Genomic DNA, 22,860 nt, shown 5'->3' on the forward strand with positions numbered 1-22,860 from the left:
CGATTCTGCTCACTGCTGGCTTGTCTGTTGTAGGAGTTGGCAAGAAACTGACGTATTCTGTCCACAGGGATGGCAAAAGAAATTCCAGCAGCCACTTTCAGAGTATTTATGCCTATTACATCTCCATCCTGTTAAAAGCACAAAATAGAGGGGCAGCTGTGTCTGTGGTCTTCATTGATTTCACAGTTTTGCCTCATGTAGAGAAAGAAACAGCAGTACTGTGTCCTTTTCTTCCACTGCACATAACACAACTCAGTGTCTATTAAGTGTTCTTTTTACCCACAATGCAAATCATCAGTCTTGGTTATTGTCATAACTTATCTGTGTTTTCACAGCAAAGGACAATTAAAAAAATGCATGCTCGGTATGGCAACTATTCTCCTTTAGAAAAAAGCTGCAATTTTCGGGAAGGCAGGCTGGAGGCAGCAACCTTGATAAATGAATATACAATCTGTATCATTTTATTCCATAGTAACAATGCAAAGACCTCCATAATCGGGTCTTGTCCTAAAATATTTTGTGGAAGGCTTAATTTTGAACCTGAGGGAGTAGAGTGAAGATACTGGGTATTAAATAAAACAATATCATGACCTTAGTCCACACAGTCATAAATAAAACAAGAAAATCGCCTACATAGCAGCAAGCATAACAAACATGCAAATGGCCTGGTCTTATCTCTTTACACGTGACAGCACTATAAATCCTCTTACCAAGTTGACAAGCGGTCCACCGGAGTTTCCATACTATGAATAATACAAAAAAACAAAAACATTTTCTTACCCATTGTTCATTAAGAATAAAAACAAATAAAGGCAGTTAAAATGAAAGGCATCAATAGGTTTATAATGCTTATTCACTCACATTTATAATGGCATCAGTTTGGATGTAGTCCATGTCAGAGTCCTTAAAGCCCAGCTCTAGGCTGTTGCGATTGGCAGTGCTGACAATGCCAGTGGTGACAGTGTTCTGCAGAGAGAAAGGGCTTCCTACTGCCACCACAAATTCACCTGGACGCAGGTCTGAGGACTGGCTGAGACGCAGCACGGGCAAGGGACCCTGCGATTGAGCCACAAAGAGACATGACAGGACCGGCCTAAGGACCACCTTGAACTTAAAAGGCTGGGGAGCCATATACAGGCACTGTCATAGCAGAGGGGTTTGATCCAAACAGAGGGTGAAAGGGCAGTCCAGGAAGGTAACAGCTTAACCTCTGTCTCTCTTCCACAGCATGTCTTTTATCCTGTCTTCCTTCTCTCACCCCAACCGGTCGCAGCAGATGGCCGCCCCTCCCTGAGCCTGGTTCTGCCGGAGGTTTCTTCCTGTTAAAAGGGAGTTTTTCCTTCCCACTGTCGCCAAAGTGCTTGCTCATAGGGGGTCATATGATTGTTGGGTTTTTCTCTGTATCTATGAAGCGCCTTGAGGCGACTTTTGTTGTGATTTGGCGCTATATAAATAAAATTGAATTGAATTGAATAGTACCAGTGCCTTAAACCTTCCTGTTTTTTTAAATGGCCAGCAGACTCTGACTACAAAAGTGCAGATTCATGTAAAATGCTGAAGTAACAACCTGCTTCTATTTGTGAATAGCATATCTTTAAGCCTCTGGAGGGTATAATTGGCTGTTTTTGACTACTTTTGATTTTATCTTTATATTTCACCTTTGAAGACTATTTACGTTGCCTTGTTTGACATCATTCTTTTCAGCACAACTTCACATGTATGAATTTACAGTTTGTTTTCATTTTGTCATACGGATCTAAAATCACACAAAAAAACTCTGAGTAGGAAAAAGTTCCTTTTTTTTAGTTTGAAAATCACAAATATTATATCAAATGTCTATATTATCAAATAAGTGGCCAATTAGCAAGGAGCATCTTCATAGGAATTATAGTTTAAAAAAAGGTAGCATGTGCAGTTACCATTACCTATCGATCAGTAAATATCACAATATAGATATCAAAGATATGAAGAAACAGTAAAATAACCAGATAAAAGTAAAAAGATAGATGCATGGTTTTGACCAATTTTATTAAAAAAAACCACAAATTTCTTATCTGGTGTTCCTGTAATGTTGTCTTGCACACTGAATTTCAGTAGTACTACCACTCAGAGGTTTAGCTGAACTACACCTTTTGTACTAATTATTGCCCTTTTGAAATATATAGGCATGTATTTAATACTGCATAAACTATAATTACTTTTGTCATTTCAAAATAAAATGTAGATGTTTGATGAGATATGAAACAAATTTCAACCAGTGGGATAACCTGTTTCTCTGTTGTTGTGTGATTGTCCAGTTTAATCCAAGATCTCAAGGAACGTGAGCCAGAATTTCCAGATGTGAGCTCAGGTGTTTACATCTATGAAGTAATACCTGGAACAGCTGCATCCAGGTAAGAATTGTGCTGCAATACATTTATTCTTTTGTGAAAAACTGAGATTTCATGTAGCTTGAAAATTAATAGGTAGGGGGCAGAAATGTACTATTAGAACTTGGCATCCGGAGATCAAGCTCTGGATATTTTCTGAAAAGCGTCAGATTTCTGCCTGACCAACCTGCCCTAATAGTAAGATCATAGTCAAGGATCCATGCAGCATATTCAACTTAACACCTGGACCTGTTAGCTTCCATTGTTGTTTAGTGTAGGTCTGACAATCTACATTTAAAAAAACAGAGACTCCAGCTGCTGGGTTGCAAAGCAGGCTAATCTGGTGGTAGCCAAACATCTAAAGAACTTCCAGCACAAAAAGGCGATGTGAGAATAGTGGAGAAGGAGTTGCCTCGTGTTGCTTATGTGACAAATATGGGGCAAAAGATGGCGCTGCCTTGGACAAACACTTGTTTTAGAGCCATTAGTGCTTTCAGTGCTTCAAAAATGTTTATTGTTATAAGTTATGGCTTCCATCTGTGACACCCCAGAGATTCATGCATATCTCTGATCTGTGGCTATTTCCTGCTATCCCCTGATATTGAGGGCAATTATCATATTGTAAACATCACATCAGGAATGCTGTTCGGAGTGATGTCAGGCCCAAATAGCAGCACCCTCTCTCTTCTTTCTCCTCCCAAAGTGTGTCAACTTGACAATGCTCTGTGTCTCACTCTGAAACTCTTATGATTCCTTATAAAAGATCTCAGATCATTATGTCAAAGCAAAATATCAACAAGTATGTACTTTAATGCTAAAACCTGGGCATGGAAGTTATGCACCCAGTTCTTGTTTTCAAGTCTTTCCAGATGTATGCTGTACAATCATTCCACCTTGGAAAAAAATGATTATAATAAGTTAGAAAAGTATATATTCACCTCCACTAATAGTTGGTTAAATATCCCTTAGTAAGTTGCAATTTAACCAGATATTATTAGTAGCCATCAATAAGCTTCTGGTAGGATATTTGACCACTTTCTTGGCAGAATTTTAGAGTTAATTTAAATTGATTGACTTGGCTAGTCCAGAAATTTTCAAAAGGGTTGAAATGGCCATCCCACAAACTTAGATTCAAGCTTAGAATCATCAGTCAAACAACTGTAAATAAGTACAAGTTATTTGTATGTGTCTCCAGTTTGCCATGGTCTGGAAGAAGACCCAAACTGTCTTCCTCAGATAAGAGAAAATTATTTAAGACCCAGGAATTACTAAGGCTTGAGCCTGCCATGAACTAGAAATGGCTGGAACACTAGTGTCACTGTCAACAGTGAAGCAAGTGTTACATCACACCGACTGAAGGGGTGTCAACCAAGAAAGAACAGCTATAAAATTGAAGAGCTTTCAAACTTGAGAACATTGCTGTTTAGCTGCCGGTACAGTGCAGCTAAGCTTCCACTGTATCTGCTGCATACACTGGAACATTGCACAGAGTAGGTGGAATATTTAATAAATCAAAGTTCTTCAGATTCACCTTAAATCAATAGTTTGACAGTTAAAACTTGGACACAATTCAGTGTTTTGACTTGTCAGTGCTCTCAAACACACATCCATGGATAAAGCAGGCTAACATTAGACCCAGCTCCAACCTGACAAAAAAAAATTGTGGACTATGCTTAAAAACTGGGTCTGTGCCAGAAAACCAACAGATTGAAATGAACTCTACCAATTCTGAAGAGAAAAATAGTCACATATATAACCATACTTATTCCAGAATCTTGTTGATGGCTATTTTTCAGCCAACAGGTCTTTTTTTGTATGCATGCACACACATCCACCTCGATGACTTCTGATTATCTTTGATTATCAGAAGTTTGATTATCATATTGTGTTATGATTCATCACAGGTGATAGTTTTCTTACTCACTATTGTGCTAAGTTTACTAAAAGATACTAACATAGTCTTTAGAGTTGAGTGATACATTTCCTGGGGATTCATTTGAGTGTAACTTTCCCATTATAAACTACACAGGAAAGGCATTGCTTCTTCAATATAATATCCAGTGCAGCTTTAATGTTATGGGTTTTGTTTGCTGTATTTTAAGTGTACATTGTAGAGATTATTGTAGACACTTTCCTATTGTTATCCTAAATGCTACACTGTTTTACAGATTAAATCTTTTCAAAGTTGGATACCACAGCTGTGGGCTTCATTTATTTATGTATTTTCTTATTTTTATTGCAAAGCTGCACAGTTGGGACTTGTTTTGGTACTGGTTTACAGAGTGTAACAATATCTGCTGTGAACTGGCATTTGGAGGCCTTTCTGGGTGGATTAAGAAATTTCTTGCAGTTCTCAAGGCTTTAGATTAAACTCATTATTCTTGCACTTCCCAAAGGCAATGCTGACATCTTTTTTATGGAAGACAGAATCCTTCTCTCTTTCTTTAGACTATATTCTTAATTGTCCTCCCATGACATTGAAGCCTTATACTTTGCACAGAACACAGCAGTTGACTAACATCCAAGCATTACAGCACAGCCTGTCAATTCACAGTGACAACTTGGATTGCCAGTCTAGTAACCTACTAACCTACTGTCATCCTGCCAACAGCAAGACAATCAGCAAATGTACATACCTAACATGCAAATATCTGCCAGTGAAGAGATTTACAATCAGTGAAGGGGTTTGTTTTTTTTTTTTTTGGGGGGGGGGGGGGGGGGGGGGGGGGCTGACACAGGAGCAGGCTTGTCTTGTGTGAAAGTTACTGGTGTCTTCCTTAGAGTTTGACACCTTTTCAGCTTGTGATTGATGGTATGGTGTTGATATCTCTGCAGGGGAGGTATGACTGATCATGACGTCATCATTGGCATCAATGGACACCCTGTCCACACCACTCAGGAAGTGAGCGATGCCGTCAAGCACAGCACCTCAGTCTTTGTTTTGGTGAGGAGAAAGGATGGGGATGTTACGCTAATGATCATCCCTGAAGAAACTGACTGATACCACTGTCTGTCTGCAAGTAGCTGGGTTTCCATCCAATTGTACTGTGCATTTCCAAAAAGCAGAAGTATAAGAATTAGCAGTGCCAAAATGCCCCAACATGCTATTACCTTAGTTTTATGGTTCCCTTTTAGGAGGGTTACAGTTTCCTCATCATAGAAAAGAAGATGTTTTTTGGCATTTTGGTTCTCAGTTACAGTGTAATGAATCTTTGCCTGTTTTACTTTGCTTTCAAAATTGTCAGAATTCTGAAACAATTCACAAGTCCAGAAGAGCAAACAGTTGGATATCAGCCACAAGTTGGTAATTAGCACCACCATAAGATCTTTCAATGATGTAACATGTTCAAAACACCATAGTAGCATTTATAAAGATCTATGCCTTTTTTTTTCTTCAGCTGTTCATTAGTCACACAGAAAGTTCAGAAATTCAATTAAATCATCAGAGGTACAAATGAATATTTCCAGTCTCAAGTTATGAAGTTATGAGCACACTGCTCATAATTCAAGATTCAAGATTCTTTATTCGTCACATGCATAGTTATACAAGTATAACACGCAGTGAAATGTAACCTGATACGCTCCTCGACTTGTACAAAAGGGGGAGAGAAGAACAACATTATATATTATATACATTAGGTGAATGTGCAGTAGTAGATTTGTATGCAGCAAGCAGGTGAATTCTGTAAAAAATAATTTGATTTAATTGACAGTACACATGTCTGGTTAGATCCAGCTGTTTAATAGAAAGCTGTAAGAAGGAAATAGACAGCTAAAGTTAAATTTGCTGCATTTTTTTCAGGTGGTACACACTGTAACAAGTTTGAGAAACACTGATAAGTGTATGTGTGCTTTTGGAAAACATTTAAAGCTGCTGTACAGAATCTTTGAAACAAGCTTAAAACATTTTTAGAATATAAACAGAGCATCTGCTTCTCTTTACAGCTCCTCACTCCACCAGGGCTGTTTGGCACTTTCTGATAGTGTGCAAATGTGATGTACGTACTGCGGCAGTCATACAGACAACTGAACGGTCCAAAAGTTGGCCTACCTATTACTGGCTGAGGTTTTAGTAGAGTTGTGGCTGAACCACATAAAAATATATCATTAATTTTAATCTCCCCAATCAATTATAATGTTATGTTGGAATGTTGTTAAAGAGGGTCAACAATGTTTCAACCCAGTTTGTTTTTCAGATTCTGTATAGTAGCTTTAATATAGGGAGAACACAACTTCCAGATTGTGTGAGTAAAATTAGGTTTTTTCTATTTGTCAGTTTAACAGTTTCTGTTTTGCCTGTCACTGTTCCCTGTCTGTTTTCTTACCTGGTTCTTCCTGACCTTGCCCTTTCTCCTCACGTTCCTCTTTCCTCTCTCCCTATTTGGACTGACAATCATACACAAATAGATTGTATTCAATTAGATGAAAAATTATTAAGATCGCTAACAAAAAGTCCTCTCTCAGTCTACTTTCAACCAAAAGGCAAATAACCAAACCACATGAACATCTAATAAAAGATATAAACATTGAAACACTGATGCAACATTGTTCTTGATTAACGGATCATTTGATTTTACACTTTTACCTGAATGTGGCTCCTTTTTTTTGAAAAAACTTCCTTATATCCATTATGAACCTGGCTGTCTGTCTGTACACAAACACACACACACACACACACACACACACACACGCAAACACACAACAGGAGTTATAAGGTTAATGGGCATTCAGTCAGTTAGCTAGTTAGTATCCATTTCAAACAGGACAGTTGTAACCAACAGTAGGCTATGGACAATTTGAAGTTTTAGATTTTAAATAGGCTGTATACATTTCAATGGGAGCAACAGAACGATCAAATGTTGCTGATTTTACTACAGTGTAGGGTAGCAAACATTGTCGGAAAACACGTTTTCAACAGGTTACCTGGGTGTAATGCTTTTCAGCTAAAAAGAAACATGGTCTGACTCCTACCTAACTATATAAAGAGTAACTGAAGGTTAAATGCAGCTAATATGTCCTGTTTTAAGCCAGGCACTTATACTTCCGCTCCGCTGCGTCTCAGCCACCATCGCTCTGGCAGCAAGAGCACTACACTGAAAAAAAAAGTTCTTTCAATTTACTTGATTTTATTGTGTACATCGGTCCCACATAATATGAATAAGTATGACTGACTTAATTTTCCACTTTCCCTCAAGTAATTAATGCTTGTCAGATCAAAGTATTTTATTTACATCAGATTACTTTAAAAAATCATGTTTGATGTACTAATATTAATCTATTATCATAATATCAATGTATTGCATAATGTCAATATATTTTAATGTTTAACACCAACTTATTTTTATTTGCCAGTGGTACGCAATGATATTATGTAATATAAACACATTGCAATTATGTTCCTGCAACACAAATTATGGCTTTAAATCCTACTTAATTTTTTCAATTGAAATATTAACTGATTATTATTGACAAAAAAGGCAAAGACTGTGAGTGCTACTGAACAATTCACCTTTATTAAACTGTAACAGCAGTGAAAGCAGCAATTCTGCCATGAACAAGTCCAAAATCGCATCCATGTAAACTTGTTAACACATTTTTAAAGATAGCCTGCAGAAATAACTAAAAGAAAAAGTTAGTTTGAGAATATATTTGCAAATATTTCACAAAAAACTGACCTCAGCAGCAAATAAAAGAAAGTGCTTATAGATGATCCTGTCATCTCTTACATATAACATTTGTATTAATTACACAATTGAAAATGTAAACTAAATTAAGACTACCTGAAAAAAAAGCAACACGCTTTTATGAATAAACAGATTTACCCAAATATAACTTGTGTGTTATTTGACAACAGTTTCAGCTTCTGTACATGTATTTACCTGTATAAGATTTCAACTAAGTTGAGCCTTAAATGACATTGTTACATAACTAATACCAAACACCTACATGAATTTTAATCTTCATTTTAAACATGTAAGCAGGACATTAAGGTTGACTTAGAACATATTGCTAAAAATCGTCAGTAAAAATTTCTTACAACATGATACCAAAAGGAAAAATTATCCTGCATTGCAGTCACACGAGGGGAAAGCAATAAAAACATAAGCAGTATAACATTACTGAACACAAAATGAAAAACTGCAAAGAATTGCAGAAGTGCAGTCTTTGACTTCTCAATGAAACAGATGGTTTTTGAAAGCAAGAACTTTAGAGAGTTTAGCTCCATCCAGTTCCATGAAAACCTTCTGGAAAACGTCAAAGTTATAGCGAAGGTCAGCAGGGTAGGCAAGGTTTAATGCATACATGAGTCCAAATAGCATTATCACAGCAAATGCTACATCCAAAAGTCTTCGCCACCCTGATGCCTGCAAGGACAACTCTTGTTCATCTGCTGAAGCTTGCTCTTTAAGAAGACAAATTCAAACAGTGGTGTCTTCAACAGTCTCACTGATGGCACGTTCTTCCATGCCCTGTAAAAAAGAAGCCATGTTAGTCATTTCCAAGTAAGTAATATGACACACTGTGGAAAGTCCAAAAAAAGACAAGTACATACCACATACTCCTGGATAAGCATGCCAGGGTCTTCACCCATGTAGATACACACTCCCTTAACACACTCAGCATCAACATCTTCACACTGAAATGAAATGTATGTAATTAGCATCTTCATTCAGCTCTTGTCCTTCATTTAAGTTTTAATAGTGTACTTTACATGAATGTTTTTAAAGTAAAGGCACACAAATTAATAATAGGTTTACTGGCAATTAATAATAAGTTGACAAAGTGAAGGTTAAAAAAAACAAGCAGATGTAAAAATACAAAATGAGAGAATTTATCATGGGAAACATTTGAAATCTTCCACAATTATAAAATTTCATCCAAAGAGGATCATGTTAAGTGAATGTTGAGGCTTTATCACTTACATTATCCATTTATGCCACAATTCTTTTCAGTATTAGTCCAAGCTCTCCTCTTCTGTTGACCAACTTCACCAGGTTGTCCAAGTGGAGATCCAGCTGAGCCAGGAACTTTGTTTGAGGGGGGATAGTGGCAATTCTCTTAAACTCAGCGTTGATCTGAAAACATGAGCACAGAGAAATGAGCTTCAAAGGTTTAATACCTGGAAGAAGGCCGCAATCACTCATGCTGAAGAAATGGGCTGTCAAATAACAACTGTGCCTTAACCATTTTAGGCTAATACCACAAGAACACCGTGTATGAGGCAAACCTTACCTCATGGAAATCAAATAGAGCAGGCCATCTTGCCATGAAAGCCTCCACCATTGGTGCATCACGAACAACTTCATGTCTTCTGTATGAAAAAGTCTTTTCCATCTTGAGTTTCACCAACTCTGTTACTCTTTTTTATGTCCATGTGGTGGGCTTTGACATGTCAATAGCTTTAAGAGTCCCCTTGTCTGCTACTTCTGAAACTGAGGTAAGGTTAAGAAACTCATTCCCAAACAAGGAATCCATAAACTGAAGTCTGAAACTGCCCTGAAGACAACACTGTCTCTTGACTTCAACGATGAGATCCTCAGTTGATTCAGGCACTCCATTAGAGAGTGAGCCTTCGACAGGTTCCGTCAGCCAAAACAGTCTTTAGGACCATAGGACTCCCCATAGGACTCTGTAGGCAACAAAGAATTACATATCAGACATTCAGAAAGAATCATTTCAGTTTAGTTTTCATAAAGCTATCCATACCCAATACTCAAAGTTATAAAGATCAGACATAAAAAAGAAGAATTTATCTAATGAAATACATGCGACTGAACCTATTACACTTATATGAACACCTTTTATTTCTATATGCCTTTTTAAAGTCACAATGTGGACTGATCCAATCTCATAGTCAACCAATGGATAAGTATCAAGGAGTTCACAGAGTGAAGCGAGAGTGAATATTCTTGTGGATACTGGGCGGAGCTCAAAAGCTCTGTCGTGCTCTCTGTACCAGCCACCAAGCTCTCTGACAATGTAGAATATGCTGTGGTACAATGCAGATATGGTTTTTCAGTATTCTGGCAATCCACCTGCTGCTCTTTGGGCCAGTACCATTCCATTTCTATAAGTTATACTCTTTATGTCACACACTGTGCAAGGTTGACCTCTAGAATGTCAGGGAATATGTACCTAATGACTTAAGCTATCTCCTCTTTAAGCAAATCCACTAGAAAGGCCGATACAGCTGAGCTCTCTAATTCAGACTTGCCAAGAGATGGGGAGTTTAGATGGTAAGCTATCATCATCTGATGTTTTGACTTCTGTAATCATAAAGGTAAAAATTCCACCATCACAAAAAACATTAATTTTAATTGAAAAAAGGTATTCCAGTCCAGAAGAGCATCAATGGTTTCTTTAAAGTACCAATCTTTGAGAAGCAGCTCACATATGTTCTACACAAACTAGAAAAAAAGAGGGGGGGGGGGAAGGGTCCTAATTTGTTTTGGGCCGATGTTGGAAAATTCACAATACATCACTTAATAAGACATAGTCTGTTGAACAAACTTATCTCCTTGTAGATATCTGCTGTATTATTTGGGCATGACCGATAGAATAGTCAAATAAGTGACACTTCACCTAAAACAATGACTAAATGGAAAAATGATTTGGCATTTATGGGCACAGGTTCTTAAACCCACGTCTAAGGTGTCAGGATCCTTATTATAACTTGAGTGCATGTCATCAGCAAGAATTAAGGTATGGCACTGTGGCCCTCCCAGCTTCTGAAACTCTGACGGTTACAGCCAGACTAATTAGCCAATGTAGCCATAGCTAGCACGAGTAACACAAACACTATTGCGCTCTCAGTGACGTTTTAACTTGCTAAGCCATCAAAAACGTCAGTGCTCTCTGTCACATGCATAAATTCCATATCTGACCGACAACAGCTGCTTTCTCCCGACTATGTGCAATTTGTTAATATTTTTTAGCTTTAGCCACAAAGCTAATACCAACTTTAGCTAGCACTGTAAAAACAACATGTAGATGCATTACAGATTACGTTTCATATAGCATGCACTACAACAATTCTGTGAAAACGTACCCAACTAAAACAAATGTATTTAAATTACTTACCTTCTCACTATGCCTGACTCAGTGCCAAAGGTTGCATGTGGCTGAACAGTCTTCCAGAATCTGGCGGTCAATTGCGCTCTCCTTAAATTATGTTGTTGTCTTATTGGATAAGGTCGGTCTTATTATCCAATCACATTTAGTTGTTGTCTATGAATATACTGCATCATTTCCAGTTGTGGTCAAACATGATTACAATGGTTTTAGTATTCTAATTTAGTCATTTTAAATCAATGCAAGAAAAATGAGTAGTCTCAGTATTGTTTATAATCAAGTAAATGGTACTTTATTTAATCATGTAAATAAGAGAAACATGAGAGGCTTGTGTAGCATTAACTAAATTCATTTGTGCAAATTCAAAAGCCTGCCAATTCCATTTTTTCAGTGTAGAGCCAGAGCAGGGGAGAGGCGAGCTGGAACAAACCATTTTGCTGAAGCACCCCCAAAAATGGGCTAAAATCGCCCCTGCTAGTAACCATGATACTAACTGCGAGAAACGTTTCATACAGCATTGTTTGACAGAAATGAAGGCGAAAAAATGTTTTTTTGTTCATTCATTTTTTTCATGAGATCATTTTGATTTGTTAAGTATCTGAGGATGAGACCACAGGACGGTAAAAACATGATTGTTGGGCTTCATTTCTGTACTGAACAGTCATTTTAAGATTAGTTAGTAAATAACAATTAGCTTATGTTGTTCATGAGACTAAAGTCATCTCACGTTAGTAATGTAAATATAATAATATGGCCAATATTATATTTATTATTCGATTATTGTGATTTGTTAAAGCAGTGAACTTGAACTCTGTGTTAAATACTGAGCTTCAGTAAAGATTCAAGTTGCATTTATTTGAATTTCATATCACCTTAAATCTTCACTCAAAGACAAGTATCTCTGACAGTGTATATATAGATGTATTATATATAAGAGACAAATATTGTTTGTTTAATATGTTGACATTATTACATTTGGCTCAATGCTTACATATATGTGTAAAAAGAAAATGTACGAGCTGTGATAACTGTTTCTGATAGAATGAAGAGTAGACTTCATTCTATTAAATATTCCTTTATTGGGTGAGAAAATCAGACCATGTCATAACTGCTTTAAGTCATACAGAATAGATATCAGAGCCTTAAACAGGCTGGCTTCTGCTAAGTGGGTCAAACTGGGCAGAAAGTATCCAAACACATAACATCCTTATAGAATATGATGTAACACTATACAGTGGGGCAAAAAAGTATTTAGTCAGCCACCGATTGTGCAGTGCAAGTTCCCCCACTTAAAATGATGACAGAGGTCAGTAATTTGCACCAGAGGTACACTTCAACTGTGAGAGACAGAATGTGAAAAAAAAATCCATGAATTCACATGGTAGGATTTGTAAAGAATTTATTCGTAAATCGGGGTGGAAAATAAGTATTTGGTCACCTCAAACAAGGAAAATCTCTGGCTCTCACAGACCTGTAACGTCTTTTGTAAGAAGCTTTTCTGTCCCCCACTCGTTACCTGTATGAATGGCACCTGTTTGAACTCATCATCTGTATAAAAGACACCTGTCCACAGCCTCAAACAGTCAGACTCCAAACTCCGCCATGGCCAAGACCAAAGAGCTTTCGAAGGACACCAGGAAAAGTATTGTAGACCTGCACCAGACTGGGAAGAGTGAATCTACAATAGGCAAGCAGCTTGGTGTGAAAAAATCAACTGTGGGAGCAATCATCAGAAAATGGAAGACATACAAGACCACTGATAATCTCCCTCGATCTGGGGCTCCACGCAAGATCTCATCCCGTGGGGTCAAAATGATCATGAGAACGGTGAGCAAAGATCCCAGAACCACACGGGGGGACCTGGTGAATGACCTGCAGAGAGCTGGGACCAAAGTAACAAAGGTCACCATCAGTAACACACTACAACGGCAGGGAATCAAATCCCGCAGTGCCAGACGTGTTCCGCTGCTGAAGCCAGTGCATGTCCAGGCCCGTCTGAAGTTTGCCAGAGAGCACATGGATGATACAGCAGAGGATTGGGAGAATGTCATGTGGTCAGATGAAACCAAAGTAGAACGTTTTGGTATAAACTCAACTCGTCGTGTTTGGAGGAAGAAGAATACTGAGTTGCATCCCAAGAACACCATACCTACTGTGAAGCATGGGGGTGGAAACATCATGCTATGGGGCTGTTTTTCTGCCAAGGGGACAGGACGACTGATCCGTGTTAAGGACAGAATGAATGGGGCCATGTATCGTGAGATTTTGAGCCAAAACCTCCTTCCATCAGTGAGAACTTTGAAGATGAAACGAGGCTGGGTCTTCCAACATGACAATGATCCAAAACACACCGCCCGGGCAACAAAGGAGTGGCTCCGTAAGAAGCATTTGAAAGTCCTGGAGTGGCCTAGCCAGTCTCCAGACCTCAACCCCATAGAAAATCTGTGGTGGGAGTTGAAAGTCCGTGTTGCTCGGCGACAGCCCCAAAACATCACTGCTCTCGAGAAGATCTGCATGGAGGAATGGGCCAAAATACCAGCTACTGTGTGTGCAAACCTGGTAAAGACCTATAGTAAACGTTTGACCTCTGTTATTGCCAACAAAGGTTATGTTACAAAGTATTGAGTTGTATTTTTGTTATTGACCAAATACTTATTTTCCACCCTGATTTACGAATAAATTCTTTACAAATCCTACCATGTGGATTCATGGATTTTTTTTTTCACATTCTGTCTCTCACAGTTGAAGTGTACCTCTGGTGCAAATTACTGACCTCTGTCATCATTTTAGGTGGGGAAACTTGCACAATCGGTGGCTGACTAAATACTTTTTTGCCCCACTGTAGATCAACTTACCTCAGAATATATACACTGTAAAAAAAAAGGGCAGTGAAATTGACATAAAAACCATGTAAAACCCCTACAGAAATGTATAGTAAACCCCAAAACACAACTTTCCTGTTTCGATCACAGTGAATTATTGTAAACCTTTAAACAGAATGTTCCTGTTATATTTACAACATGAATGTGTGATTATAATCAAATTTATTGGTTAAAACTACAAATACTGTGAATAAAAACAGTGAAACACCGTAATACTCATAACCAAACAATCATGTTAATTTGACATGCAAATACTGTAAAAATCACAGTTTTAGTCAGTTTTTCTTAAAAACACATGACCTATATGTAAGTCACTTTACAACTGCATAGATGTACTGGGCCTACTTTTAACATGATTCATGAAATGATGCAAAGTCATGGATAGGACTAATAAAAATGTTTTCACAGAAGATGTCATTGTGAACCTGAGAGGTTGCCTCTCCATTTATAGGCTATATAAAAATATACAATTAAAATTGTTTACATCGTGTTTTTTTCTTAAATCATTCGGGCTATTTGCAGCCTATTGTAGGGTAACCAATAAGAAATTATTATTTAACGACTAAGTAATGCTTCTGTCATAATGCTTGTATTCTTTATGTTTCTTTTAATTGCAATGTGATACTTAGACTAGAATACTTTTTTGGGTTAGGTCAGCAATGTCTCATTATTACAGGCTAAACAAACTTACAGTGCCTCCCATAGGATCTCTATGGTGCCTCATCTCCACAGAGCTGTAAGCTACTTCAGGCCACTCACCGTTGCACTGAGCGCGCCTAATTTTGAATGTGCATCTGAAGCTCGTCTCTGATTGGATAATGACGTGAGGGCGGGAGGAGAAAAGCGCCTAGTTCACGACTATAGCTAACGAGCCAGCACGAGAGAGAAGACGGGAGAAGAAAATGTTGAACTTTCAGCAACTACGTTGTTAGGACAAATTACAAACATACGATTTCAAGTGTTTTTTGAGGATCTGTGTTTGTTCGTCAGAAAGTCTGCACGGTAAGTTCAATATCTTGGCGACGTTTTTTCGAGATAAAAGCACCAGTTGATATTTAGACCAATGCTCATAACCTAGCGCTAGCATGCTAGTTCAGCTGAAAAGCACAGGCAAACTTTTGAAATACTAAAAATGATCATCTGCGCCTTTTGTAAAAAGGTATTGGTCACATTAAGAGGCTATGTACTACATTGCAGAGTGCATAAGAATGAGCCTTGTTGTATTTTTAAATGTGTTGGCGCCAATTGCAGCCAAACATTCACCACGTACTCTGCTTTCAAGGGGCATTTTTATCGTGTGCACAATGCACCTGCACTTCAAGCTACTCCTAAAGCTCTTGTTGCAGATTTAAAATGTGCGGTTTCATTATGTGCCCGCCATTTTCAAACAGTGAAAGAGCTAGTGTCTCACTTAAACGATCATATTGCAGAGGGCAGGTCTGTGTCATGTCCAGTAAGTGGTTGTAAGCATATGTTTACAAAAAAGTCATCATTTACTTCTCACATGTGTAGGAAGCATAAAGCTTGTTCTCCAGATGGTATTGATGACATGTACAAGGAATCTCGTCCTCAGCCCCCAAATGACAGTACAGAATATTCAGAAAACACACATGAAACCATGGCATCTGCTAGTTCAGCCAGTGATATGCCAGAGAAGGATAGTCATTCTTATCTCAGAAACATGTGTCTCTTTTACCTTAAACTGCAAGAACAGCTGCTAATTCCTGCCTCTACTATACAGAGTATTGCTGAGGAAATGCAGAATGTGCACGAATTGGGTCAAGCCTACACAATTAATAAGGTAAGTTGTTTACTAAAAAATGAAATGAACCTATCAGATGAAGCAGTCACTAAAATCTGTGACTGCATTAAAGAGTCACACCAGAAATCAAACATTCAAAAAAATGTTTAAATACACAGAACCCAAGAAAGTGCCATTGGGAATGGATGAAAACATGACAGAAAAATGTGCTTACTACATACCAGTTGGAGAAACCCTGAAGAGCTTTTTAGAGTCACAGTTATGGAGGAATACACAGTCACAACAGTTTGGGGGTCCTGATGTAGAAATTTTTAAGGATTTATATGATGGCAAAATTTTCAAATGTCACCAGTTCTTTAATGAAAACCCTGAAAGCCTCAAACTGATTTTGTACCAAGATTCATTTGAGGTAGTGAATCCCCTGGGTTCTGCTAAAAAAACGCACAAACTTCTTGCAGTCTATCTGTCATTAGCAAATTTACCCATTCATTTGCGTTCAAATACAGATAACATGTTTTTAGTCTTGTTGTGTGTTGAGAATGACTTCAAGCGCTTTGGAATAGCCAAAGTTTTCTCAGAGTTGTTGGCAGATCTGAAATCTTTGGAGACAGATGGAATAGATGTAGATGGAGAAACAGTAAAAGGGGGTCTTTACTGTATTGCTGGGGACAACTTGGGTTCTCATTGCATAGGAGGGTTTACAGAAAACTTCAGCTGCTCTCAATATTTTTGCAGGTACTGTGAAGTAACAGGAAGTGAGTTTTATGCTGATCCGAATGCCTGTGGTCCTCCACGCACTCCAGAGACATATGACGCGGCTGTTGCTGATCTCCAGTCTGAAACTATCCAAGACGTCAGAGGAATAAAGGTAAACTCCATCTTCAATACCCTTCAGTCTTTTCACGTATCCCAGCCTGGTCTCCCACCTTGTCTAGGTCATGACCTCTTTGAAGGAGTTGCGTCATATGATCTAGCACTGTACCTGAAGAACATTATAAAAAATAAAAAATGGTTCACATACTCCCTTCTAAACAGACGCATTAAACAGTTTAAATATAAAGGATCCGAAGCACTTACAAAGCCATGTACTGTCAAACCTGACGGATCCAAATTATCAGGGCAAGCCGTTCAAAACTGGAACCTTTTGAGATTGCTGCCAGTTTTGATTGGTGACAAAGTACAAAACCATGAGGATGAAGTATGGCAGTTAGCTCTCCAGTTGAAAGACATTGTGGATCTTATTTGTGCTCAGAGCATTTCCTTGTCCCAGATAGCATTCGCTGACATTTTGATCCAAGAATATTTGGAGATGAGAGAGATGTTGTTTCCTGGAATTAAACTAAAACCCAAGCACCACTATTTGCGCCATTATTCAGCATTGTTGTTGCAATTTGGTCCATTGATGAGGTTATGGGCGCTTAGGTTTGAATGTAAACACAGTTACTTCAAAAGATGTGCCAGACACTTGAAAAGCTTCAAAAATATTTGTCAAACTTTGTCAACACATCATCAGATGTATCAGGCTTATCTTTTAGCAGGGCAAGAATGCCGTGAACTGCTGCAAGTCAAGGAGAGCTGTGCGTTTTATCCCAACCTCTACAGTGACACTATTCAGCATGCGGTCAGGGAGTTAGCTTTTTCAGAAAGCAATACCACAGTTACCACAGACATTCAGTACAAGGGCACTGCATATAAAAAGGGACAGTTTCTTGTGTACAGAAATGACGAGTGTATGGAGTTTGGTGAACTTCTACTCATCTTGATTCAAAATGACACATCTGTGTATGTTCTAATGGATATCCACAAAGGCATCTTCCTCTCAGAATACCATCTGTATTCTGTGACAAAGGACAGTCTTGGGTTACAGTGCATCAACATTAATGACCTGCCTGATTTCTATCCTTTGGTATCATACATTCTTCAAGAATACCGAGTCATTCCACTAAAGCATAGTATTGTGGCAAAATAATGTCCAACTAATAGCTCACTTCTCACTGTAAATAGTTTAACATTAATATAAGTGTCACCTGATCCCCACCCTGCTCCATCAAGTGTATGAACTGTATGTGATTTTCTATTTTGTTTGGATGTGGCATTTCTTCTTCAGTGCAAGTATGAGTGACTCAGAGCGAACCTTCCTAGATGTCGCCATCACGGAAGTCCTACCAGAACTTCAAGCTGTGAACAAAAACATCCTGGAGGAGCACTTGCAGTCCATTGTTGAGACAAGTGATGATCTACGCTTCGTAACAGAGGCAGATTTGATGACAGTGTAGTGTTCTGTTGCAGAGTGTAGCAACTCCGATCAAACACCAAGCTAAACCTCTGTCAATGAATACACGAGTCCGAGTAGAGTTGACTTTTTACTCAGAATCTTCATTTGACAAGCGGTGAAAACTGTAGTTGAAAGGAAATACAGAATAGAAAAAATGATCGTTTACATAAATATTGCATCACGAAATAACTCAAAATGTGACCTTACACCTTCGTGTTAGCTTTAGCAACAGTAATGATCATCATCAAAACTGCCTTTTTTAACATGTACAAATCAACCTCCATGAATCACAAATAAAATATAATTTTTCACAAATACCACTATTTATGCCTTTTTAACACCTTCATCGTGAAATATATACACTTACGGCGTTGCCTGAACAATGTTCCCAAGTGGATGGCTGTGGATAAGCCTCAGAGCAAGACCACATGTCACTCTCCCTCTTAGAGAACCAGGAAGAGGAATTAAACAGGAAATGAAGCAATACAGGTAACCCACCAGGAAGTGAGGTTATTAGCAAGTTCACCTTCAAAATTAAAGCTTCTTAACATTTTTAACTCTTTTTACTGTTCTTTCTAACTTAAATACATACAAAAGAATTACTTTAAGCAAACATTAAAGATAAATGAAATAAATGCCTTTGAGGCATGACAGACAGCATTAAGACCTGTACAAGCAAGAAAGCTTCTTTCTGCTTGGAAACAGAAATGTAAGTAAAAACAACAAACAACTATTCAAACTCAAAAGCAGAGATGGTCATGAACAGACATACAGTGTGAATCATAATTGTATTTGTTTTGTAATTTAAAGACCAAACTCCAGAGAACAGCTCGCTATCATCTGTGGAAGCCTCATCAACCCAGTCGCTGTCATTGCTCTCACTTTCACCCCAAAGTCTATCGTCGACCTCCTCCAGCAGCCCAGGATGTGACACACAATGGGATGACAACTTTGAAATTCCATGGAGTAAACTTCCTGCAGAAGTGATGCATTTTCTTGAGAGGGGGAAAAGGCCTCGCCCAAAACTGAGGAGGCAAATGGTCCGGATTGTTGTGACTGAGATGATGGAAAAATGCCCACATGTAGGTAGAAAACATTCAATTGACGTTGCAAGAAAAATGGTGGCAAAATATCCCAATTCTCTGCAAGATTTAATAGAGGGTGAGATTGTTGGCGCAGGCTACCTTTCACTTGTCAAACAGTTGCAGAACAGAATTGAAAATGTAAGGCGCACTTCAACACCCAAAATAAGAAAAAGAAAAATCAGACTGACTCAGACCACACAGACGAGATCCCTTTAGAAGAAAGAGCAGCCATGCAGGATACATACGGGTGCATTAAATGGAATGTAGAATTTCTGCCTCTTGAAGAAACTCCAGAGAGCCAACAGCAAAAGATGGAAAAACTCAAGGTGTTCCAGCAAGCTTACTACACACAACGTCAACATGTCAATCAGGGGAAAAGTATCAAATGCCTTAGGGAGGAGTGGCCGTTTTGGTTTGATGAACTTGGCATGTCTGTCCACTTCAAGGAACTTACTGGGATTGACCTCAAAGAGACATTCACACGTAATTTGGATTTGAAGGGGAAAAGGCTACTGGACTACTTGACCACAGTTGCTGTCAGCAAAAGCAAGGTGTTCCTTCAGACTTATGCAAGGCTTCAGAGGATGCGGGGACCGCAGAGTGGCTGCTCAGATGATGTGAAAGAGATGGTCCTGCTTCTGCTCAGCTACTTTGAAGAGAAGGAGGAGTCCATGCTTCTCTGTGTTGAAGATACATGTCTGGCAGATGAGGTACAACTGGAGCAAGTGCCTCTGACACCCACTATTATCGTGTGTGGTAAGTCTGTTTCATAGCTCTCTCTCTTGTTAAGTGCACTTTTTATAGAATGTCATGTGACTGCCGTGTTTATTGATATAACCTGTTAAATAATTTGTTCACAGGACAGTCCTGCTATTCCTCAAGAAGATACATGCTGAGTATTGATCGGAACCTCGTCAGCACAAACATATCCTCCTTCATTTCTGCACTGTGCCTCATGTTCGGGAGCTACTACAATTTCAACATCCATTATCCATCTGAGCTGGCTTCCACTTTAGAGTTTCTTCAGAGGTGAACAAATATGGCTTTGTTATTTCTCATAACTGAGACTCTGGGATCTGGAGTCTGGCTTTGATGTGGTTCGAGTCCAGGTCTGGCTCTGAGTCTCGGTCGGCTTTGGAGCCGGTTTCAGTTGTTTTTTCTGTTTTTTGTTGTTGTTTTTTTTTTTTTTGTTTGGTTTTTTAAAATACATTAACAGTCTGAATCCGGGTCCAAGCCTGGCCGAGACTCAGGGCTAGACCAAGCGTCAACTGACGTCTGACTACCTATAACCTTTGCTTTGGATTTTAACAATGCTAAAGTGTGACATATCACTGCATAAGACACTCGTGAAGGGTGCCAATACTTTTGACCATGCATTGTTCACTTCCCCACAGCATTTTGGTTATACTTTGTCTTGAACGTGGTCATGGCCATGACTGTGTGTATATATATGTATATACTTAATTTTTACTTACTTTGTACGTGTATTTTAACTGATCAATTATAAAAATGCTTAATAAACTTTTATATGATTGTTATTCTACAGGTGTTTCTTCTCCATAAACCCAGAAAAAGGAACCAAAGTAGAGAACAAAAACTCAAAGCGTCGTCTCAGTGTGAACCCTCGAGTCCTCAGCCTGATTCAGGATCTTGCCGACCACAAGTGGCGCTAAGCCTAAATCTTGACTCTCTGTGGACTGTTAGTTTTAATTAGTTAATTTTGTTCCACAATGTGTACTGGAACCTTTTACTGGTCGAATGCATGAAGCCAATTCATGAAGATGTTCTTTCTTTGTAGGAATGTTCTTTATTTACATAAGAAAAGAAAAAAAACAACATGCTGCTACTGCAGTGTTTCTAGACCACATGTGTAGGTTTGTTTCACCACGTGGTTTTGCTGATGTTTTCTGACCAGGGCCATGGTTGTGGTGACAGCAGGGTGCGTGTTGCGTTGCACGGTGATTATGATCATTTTTGGCACAATATGTGTTTTTTGTTTTAAAGTCTTAACAGGTTATTTAACTTTTTCTGGTGGAGGGTCTAACAAATGCTTGTTTCATGAACATGGTTCTTGCTTTGCAGGAATGTTCCACAGCTTTTATAGCCTATATTTTGATTGAATTGTGTAGTTGCTGTGTGCCTTGCATATTGTGTTAGTTGGAAAAATGGATCCATTTGCTGTCATTTTGCTAATGTGGCTGCAAAATAAATTTCCCAAAAGTGATATTTTCCTCTCTTGTGTTTTCTCAAGATGTATTTTTGCATGTTTGGGTGTAGGCGTAGCAGTAAGAAATTTGCTGGGTTATGGTTAAAATTTTACATTAAAACATATAATATTCAGCATAGATTTTATGTATAATTTACAGAGCAGCTCCATTTAATATGCACTGTTTCACCGTAGTTCTACCATTTTAAATTAGTTCTTTGTACGATATTTCCCTGTTAATTTTGCAGTTTATGGATCCACAAAAAGCATTTATTACTTGTAAAAGATACAGGAAATAGTGTATTTATATATCACATCTATGTGTGAAATTAACTTCTTTTTCCTGTAGATTTAACAGTTTTAATCTGAGATTCATTCACTGTAAATCAATTTACAAGTTGCATCTGTAAAGCGTTTTTACAGGAAGTCCCTGGTAACCCCAGCTGCCAGGGTTTTCCTGTAAAAACAGCACTTTTTTTTTTTTTACAGTGTAAAGCATATAAACAATTACAGCAATATGATGCAACAAACACAGCAGTACTACTAATCCAAAATACTCAAAGCTTCATAGAACTGAAACAAACATTTATTTTTAGGTCCATTCTGCTGCTGATACTTTAGGTTTCTGAACATTAAACTGGTTGCTGCCTTTCATAGTGTTCAACTTGAAGGCCCTGAGTACTTTCTCCCACACTGAAAACACTGGAATGATAAAATTATTTGAACATTACCTAATAAGACTGATTCAGGACAAGCAATTAGTTATTTTAAACTTTCCTAGCAGTCCTTCACAAACAGGGAACAGTCTGTCTATTCTCTCCATCTGTCACCTGCTGCTGGCTCTTCCTCCTCCTCTTCCTCACACACTGCTGAGTTTGTCCTGGTGGATCATCAGGGGTGCAAAGCCTCACAGATGATGTGCAGCAGTGGGTCCTTCAGTCTGTCCTCACTCTGGACACTTGCAGTTGTCACACATGGAAATCAAATGTGTGATAAGCTGCAGGATTCAAACACAAGTGTAACTTATAAATACATGTTCATACTTTTATTCCATAATCAGAGAGAAAGAAAAAGAGAGAGAGTGCAGGACAGACAGATAGGTGACAGTCTCAGGTGTATACACTGCTACAAAACAGCACAAGAGAAGGAGGATTTAGTGTTTGTGTTATTACGAGTGCTAAACAAGAAGAGTTCCCAGATGGTACAGTG

General features: G+C 38.4%; 2 protein-coding genes, 1 long non-coding RNA gene and 2 pseudogenes across 6 annotated transcripts in view; 3 read left to right on the forward strand and 2 right to left on the reverse strand.

Annotated features, from left to right (window-relative positions):
• Window positions 1-6,940, forward strand: part of LOC146562122 (serine protease HTRA1-like) — a 32,807-nt pseudogene extending 25,867 nt beyond the window's left edge. Inside the window, exons 4-5 of the transcript XR_014894688.1 lie at window positions 2,298-2,393; window positions 5,205-6,940. The product of XR_014894688.1 is annotated as a serine protease HTRA1-like (transcript). The remainder of the gene's footprint in view (window positions 1-2,297; window positions 2,394-5,204) is intronic.
• Window positions 6,941-7,873: 933 nt separating this feature from the next.
• Window positions 7,874-9,891, reverse strand: LOC146562124 (uncharacterized; annotated as a pseudogene). Its single transcript, XR_014894534.1, has 4 exons — window positions 9,603-9,891; window positions 9,293-9,445; window positions 8,923-9,006; window positions 7,874-8,839 (listed from the first exon to the last, which is right to left on the reverse strand). The product of XR_014894534.1 is annotated as an uncharacterized LOC146562124 (transcript).
• A 5,171-nt stretch (window positions 9,892-15,062) lies between these two features.
• On the forward strand, window positions 15,063-18,281 carry LOC146562125 (uncharacterized). 2 transcript variants are annotated; one of them, XR_014894611.1, is made up of 3 exons: window positions 15,063-16,124; window positions 16,821-16,953; window positions 18,193-18,281. XR_014894611.1 is itself a non-coding variant. In XM_085293603.1 (2 exons), the coding sequence occupies exons 1-2, from the start codon at window positions 15,456-15,458 to the stop codon at window positions 16,827-16,829; spliced, it is 678 nt and encodes a 225-aa protein (XP_085149729.1). In that variant the 5' UTR covers window positions 15,063-15,455; the 3' UTR covers window positions 16,830-16,976. The 2 variants fall into 2 exon arrangements, 1 of the variants encoding a protein (XP_085149729.1); XM_085293603.1 differs by lacking the exon at window positions 18,193-18,281 and having other exon boundaries at window positions 16,821-16,976.
• LOC146562126 (uncharacterized) lies at window positions 16,219-19,196 on the reverse strand. Its single transcript, XR_014894612.1, has 2 exons — window positions 18,728-19,196; window positions 16,219-18,482 (listed from the first exon to the last, which is right to left on the reverse strand). It is a non-coding gene; the product is annotated as an uncharacterized LOC146562126 (long non-coding RNA).
• On the forward strand, window positions 18,902-22,089 carry LOC146562127 (uncharacterized). The gene is made up of 4 exons (XM_085293601.1): window positions 18,902-19,069; window positions 19,171-20,201; window positions 20,306-20,474; window positions 20,992-22,089. Exons 2-4 carry the CDS (start codon window positions 19,676-19,678, stop codon window positions 21,116-21,118), a joined length of 822 nt encoding a protein of 273 aa, XP_085149727.1. The 5' UTR covers window positions 18,902-19,069; window positions 19,171-19,675; the 3' UTR covers window positions 21,119-22,089.
• The last annotated feature ends 771 nt before the right edge of the window (window positions 22,090-22,860 follow it).

This window comes from Mchenga conophoros, linkage group LG12 (assembly GCF_057382185.1).
Source record: "Mchenga conophoros isolate Kocher_MC1m ecotype Shallow Benthic linkage group LG12, M_conophoros_male_GT1.1, whole genome shotgun sequence".
Classification (NCBI taxonomy): domain Eukaryota; kingdom Metazoa; phylum Chordata; class Actinopteri; order Cichliformes; family Cichlidae; genus Mchenga; species Mchenga conophoros.